At 33.7% G+C, this 6,000-nt stretch overlaps 1 protein-coding gene across 1 annotated transcript; it reads left to right on the top strand.

Annotated features, from left to right (window-relative positions):
* The first annotated feature begins 1,526 nt into the window (after positions 1-1,526).
* Positions 1,527-5,160, top strand: LOC117906279 (cytochrome P450 734A1-like). Its single transcript, XM_034819258.1, has 4 exons — positions 1,527-2,149; positions 2,507-2,751; positions 4,104-4,467; positions 4,545-5,160. Exons 1-4 carry the CDS (start codon positions 1,661-1,663, stop codon positions 4,956-4,958), a joined length of 1,512 nt encoding a protein of 503 aa, XP_034675149.1. The 5' UTR covers positions 1,527-1,660; the 3' UTR covers positions 4,959-5,160.
* The last annotated feature ends 840 nt before the right edge of the window (positions 5,161-6,000 follow it).

Genomic DNA, 6,000 nt, shown 5'->3' with positions numbered 1-6,000 from the left:
CACAAAGCACACAAGATGAAACAAAAGGAATTTTCACTGAATGTGGAGTCGACTGCTCTCTCGTGGTGATATGATACAAAAAGGTTTGTGTCATGGAGAGATTGAAGATTAACTTCATGGAATTTGGTCCAATGTGGAGATTGTTAGGAAGTGTCCCAAATTCCTAATTAGTATAGATTCTTTTTTGTAAAGAATATTATATAGAATATTTATTATTGTAATATTAGACTTCCTTTTTGTAAAGAATATTATATAGAATATTTCTAGGTTGATATATTATTGTAATATTAGACTTCCTTATAGAATAAGGAATGTTATTGGAAATATCTTTATAAATATTCTAGGTCATGAGGGGAAAAAGTTATGAGATGGGGATGGGCTTATAGAGACTATACAAGATGGATAGAGATGTGAGGAAGAACGGGAGGTACCCGGTGAAGCGAGATGGCTCGTAGTAAGGTATGGAAACAAGGAGTAGGGAAACATGGGATGTTTCAGGAACCCAATAGTTGTATCTGGTTCTGTCCTCTGTAATATTCTCTATTGTATAGTGGAATCATTATCTCTCATCCGTGGACGTAGGCATGGTTGGCCAAACCACGTTAAAACCTCGTGTACCGTATGTGTGATTGTTTTATCTTTGTGTTCTTGAACTAACATTGTTGGCATCAAAGCTTTCGTTGGCACTACAACTGGTATCAGAGCTTGGGTTGAAGATTTCTGGAAAAGGAAAAGATCACAAAGCACACAAGATGAAAACAAAAGGAATTTTCACTGAAGGTGGAGTCAATTGCTCTCTCGTGGTGATATGATACAAAAAGGTTTGTGTCATGGAGAGATTGAAGATTAACTTCATGGAATTTGGTCCAAGATGGAGATTGTTAGGAAGTGTCCCAAATTCCTAATTAGTATAGATTCCTTTTTGTAAAGAATATTATATAGAATATTTCTAGGTTGATATATTATTGTAATATTAGACTTCCTTATAGAATAAGGAATGTTGTTGGAAATATCTCTATAACTATTCTAGGTCATGAGGGGAAAAAGTTATGAGATGGAGATGGACCTGTAGAGACTATACAAGGTGGATAGAGATGTGAGGAAGAACGGGAGGTACCCGGTGGAGCGAGATGGCTCGTAGTAAGGTATGTATACAAGGAGTGGGGAAACATGGGATGTTTCGGGAACCCAATAGTTGTATCTGGTTTTGTCCTCTGTAATATTCTCTATTGTATAGTGAAATCATTATCTCTCGTCCGTGGACGTAGGCATGATTGACCAAACCATGTTAAAACCTCGTGTACCTTATGTGTGATTATTTTATCTTTATGTTCTTAAACTAATATTGTTAGCATCAAAGCTTTCGTTGGCACTACATCCCCCCACCCGTCTTATCATCGCGCCCCGCGATTCTTATCATGGCGAGTAGAAGGCTGGGTGGATTGGAAAAAACGGCCCCCCCTCCTCTTATCATCGCGTGTAGAATTTATTTGCTTTTATATTATTAAAATTCAAATTCTAGATCAATAGATCCTACATCCAGAATTAGGCCCTGCTCATCTATGACTACTCTCCTTTTTCACATCCACTTTCTTTAGCAGTGTCGGCAAAGTCCATCGATCACCGCAACCCTATCTATCCGTCTCTGTGATCCACCACCATGCATCTTCTACTGCTTGCCCTATTCTTCAGTGCTGTGATACTGGTATTCAAATTCGTACACTCAATCATCTGGGTTCCATGGAGGATCCAACAATACTTCAAGACTCAGGGCATCGGCGGCCCAGGGTACCGACCCATTTCAGGAAACGTGGGCGAGTTCCAGCGTATGTACGCGGAGGCTCAGTCGAAATCAATGAGTGGATTGCAGCATGACATACTTCACCGAGTGCTTCCGCACTACTCCAGGTGGTCAGGCGCTTACGGGAAGACGTTTATTTGGTGGTTAGGGACAAAGCCCAGGCTGGCTCTAGCAGATCCGGAGTCGATTAAGGAGGTTTTCCTCAAAGCAGGTGTGTCCTATGATAAGGCTAGGTTTAACCCCCTGTCTAAGCTGCTGTTTGCAGGTGGACTTGTTGCGTTGAACGGTGAGAAGTGGGCTCTTCATAGAAGAATCACGAATCAGGCTTTCAATACGGAGACAGTTAAGGTTATACAAATCTCTCTTTTCCCTCATTCTCAACATATTCAGCAAGCAATATGTAGTTTAATTTTGGTTGATATCAAGACAAGTAATGTGTTTGACGATTATCTGATGAAAATCCAATTACAAAAGTTACTCAGATAATTCTTGAATTGTTTTTCAAATATATTTGAGAACTTTTCAAAATAGGTCCTAATAATTTCAGCATGTCTTTTTAGAGAAAAGGTAAAAAGCCCTGACTAGATAGCCATTTAAAAGGAACTTCAAAATATCAGCTTAGACTAATCAAGGTTCACTTATTTTATGAACCCATTACCACAAATTGATGGTGTACGTACTAGTATTCTGTATTTGTTTTGATAGGGGTGGGTGCCGGAAATTGTGGCAAGTACTAGTAAGATGTTGGAAGAGTGGGAGGAAGCAAGAAGGGGGAGGGATGAATTGGAAAGGGAAGTGCATAGAGAGCTGCAAAATCTTTCTGCAGACATTATATCTAGAACGGCTTTTGGGAGCAGTTTCCAGGAGGGAAAATGCATTTTTGAACTACAAGAACAGCAAACCCACCTCGTCGTCCAGGCTTTGAGAAGTATCTACATTCCTGGCTTCAGGTCAAATCTCGTATGCCTTGACCTTATTATTCTAATTTGGACAATTATGATTTAGGGTAGTTAAAGCTAATGATGAATTAAGGTTGACATATTTAGCATAATTGATGCCAAGTACGTGAAATATGAAAATACGAAGGAGATCAAGGAAAAGTGAACATTCTCATCTTTTAATTCTTTAATTCTTCAACTTTTATATATTCTTTCCCATTTTTCTTTATTCTCACTCCTTTAACCCATTTTCATCTCCATTTCTTTTCTAAATATGTTTTAATATTTTTTTCATTTCTCCTTTTGTTAATAAAAAATTGAAAAAAGAAAACACAATAGACATATTTATATACTTTTAGTTATATCTTTTAAATTTTTCTAATTTAATTTAATTTTTATATTTTATAATTGAATAAGTTAAATTTTAAGTAAAAACAAATATTTTCTATTATTTAAATTTATTTTTAGTTTTATTTTTTATTTTACTATTAATAATATAGCATTTTAGTAATGTTATTGAAAGTAATTAATAAAACTTTCATTAAAATTTAATATTAATAATAATATTTTAAAAATGTAATTTTCATATATTTGAAAGAGAGCAATAATTGTTTTTATAAAGATTTTTTGCATATATTTTATAATTTTAATATGATATATATTGTTATTATATGAAATAAAAAATGATGTTGAAATCATTTAAAAAATAATTTTAAACTTTAAATTTAAAGTTATATATTGAAATCAAAATTTTAAATCAAGATTTTACTTTGCATGTGAGTTTAATTTATTTATTTTTATTATTTTTTAAAAAATATTTAAAAACCTAAAGAAAATAAATAAATAAAAATAAGTAGGGTACACTGTAGATGTACAATATAATCATATAATATAAATTTATTTTATACTATTTCCAATGTCCTTTGGGTATTTTTGGCGTTATAAGAAAATCATATCATTTAACCCAATTATAAATGTTTGTTAACCTTCGAGCTAAATTTTATATCTTTTGTGGATATTAGGTCCAATATCATTTTTATGTGCCTTTAGAATAATAATATGGTATATATATATATATATATATATTATTTGAGATTGGATTATGTATCTGTGTTAGGATAAAGTAATTGGGAAGAAAAAATTTATCATGATGATTGTTTTCTTCTCTCAACCCATCCTTTTTTATTCCTCCGTTGGAGCAAAACATGATAGATGGTGTTCCATTGAAGATAAAACATGATAGATGGTGTTCCATTGAAGATCTTGACAAGAACATGGATTGGAAAGTTGTATTGTCTCCCATTCCATGCACGCTTTCTTTTGTAATTCCTTGTGTTTTAAAAATTAAATTATATACACTACAGATATTTGCCCACTAAAAAGAATAGAGAAAGGTGGAGAATAGAGAAGGAAATTGAAGAATCAATACAAAGGCTGATAGACAATAACAACAAAACGAAAGAGAATTCTAAAAATCTAGTCAGTCTACTGTTGTCTGCCTACAAGAATCAGCATGGTGAAGAAGAGAGATTAACCGTGCAAGAAGTTATAGACGAATGCAAGACCTTCTACTTTGCAGGAAAGGAAACAACTGGTAATCTTTTGACTTGGGCACTTGTCCTTTTAGCAATGCATCAAGAATGGCAAACCAAGGCACGAGAAGAAGTGGTCCAAGTCTATGGCCACACCATGTCTTCCTCTGCAGACAATTTAAGCAAGCTCAAGACTGTAAGTTTGCTTAAATAATTATGTTCTTTTACCACCATGCCACTAGTAAGATGCATAATTTACATTATTATTTACAGGTGGGCATGATAATCAATGAAACACTTCGACTCTATCCCCCTGTCCAAACCATGTCAAGGGTACCGACAAAAAATGTGAAGTTAGGAAGGTTAGGTGTTCCTGCAGGCACACAGATCTCTTTGGCCATGACCGCTGTTCATCATGACACTCAAATATGGGGTGAAAATGCTAATGAATTCAACCCCTTCAGATTTAAGGAGCCTCGGAAGCAATTAGGCTCATTTTTCCCATTTGGGTTAGGCCCCAGGATATGCATAGGTCAAAATTTTGCGATGGTTGAGGTGAAAATTGTCCTAGCCATGATCATCCAACAATATTCCTTTGTCTTATCTCCAACATATGTTCATGCCCCAACGCAAACCTTTACCCTGCAGCCCCAGTACGGTGCCCACATCCTCTTTACAAGGATTTGAAGTCAAAGGTTCTTTTCTTTTCTCTATGATGTTTGTGACAACAATATTGTACTATCGTTCCTAATGTTGTAAGCTTGTATCCAGTTGATGATGGATGACAAAGCAAATTAATGATATGTTACTACCTATCTTTTATATTTTCAAATTATGTAATAGTTATGTACGCTTATATATGGATTGAAGTACGTTTTGCTCTATTTTACTTGTGATTTTCTCAAAATGGTTTTTTTTTTTTTTTTTGTGACTTTTTTTCATTGGGTTTAGAAATCTTAAAATTTAAGAACATGAAATTGATAAGGTAACCAAGGTGGTAGATAGGTTTAGTCGATGTCTTCTTATGAGATAATAAGACTCGCCTAGCAAGATTTAGTGTATGTAGTTTTATTTAAAGAGTTTCATCTCTTTTTCACATTATTAAAAAAAAAAAAAAAAGAATCGTATTTGCATTTTAAGATTCTAGCAATACCAACTTATAGTAAACATTCAAAAGGAGGATAAATTGACCGTTAATATATTTTTGAAAATTATATTATTATTAACTATAATTAATATAAGAGTTGAAGACTAAAAAGTATAATAAAAATAATGAATAACAATTGCATATAAATAAATAGAGTAGAAATAGAAGAATAGAAACTCAGGATTTTATGGTGATATTATGCAATTCGGCCTACATTCACTCTTTCTTCTAATCAAAATAAAAGTTCCACTAAATCAAAACTTTTGAAACCAACTTAAGGTAAACATTCAAAAGGAGGGATAAATTGAGCGTTGATATGTTTTTTACTTCAATCAAAATAAAAGTTCTACCAAATCAAGAATTCTAAAACCAAAGTTTTAATCAAACTAGATAAATCAATGGTTGGACCACTAATCCGATGAGCCCAACCCTATGGTGGGCTTCCTTGGGCCACCATGTATCTCAACTTAGCTTAGATGAATGAGGATTATAAAATATGGGATGGATAATATGAGTTTAAGAAATTCCATTAAACAAAACACATCTTAGGATTTGTCAAAACAAGGCATGGGCACTACTCAG

This window comes from Vitis riparia, chromosome 18 (assembly GCF_004353265.1).
Source record: "Vitis riparia cultivar Riparia Gloire de Montpellier isolate 1030 chromosome 18, EGFV_Vit.rip_1.0, whole genome shotgun sequence".
Classification (NCBI taxonomy): Eukaryota; Viridiplantae; Streptophyta; class Magnoliopsida; order Vitales; family Vitaceae; genus Vitis; species Vitis riparia.
The sequence above is the reverse complement of the archived record's forward strand: the minus strand, read 5'-3'. Positions and strand labels throughout refer to the sequence as shown.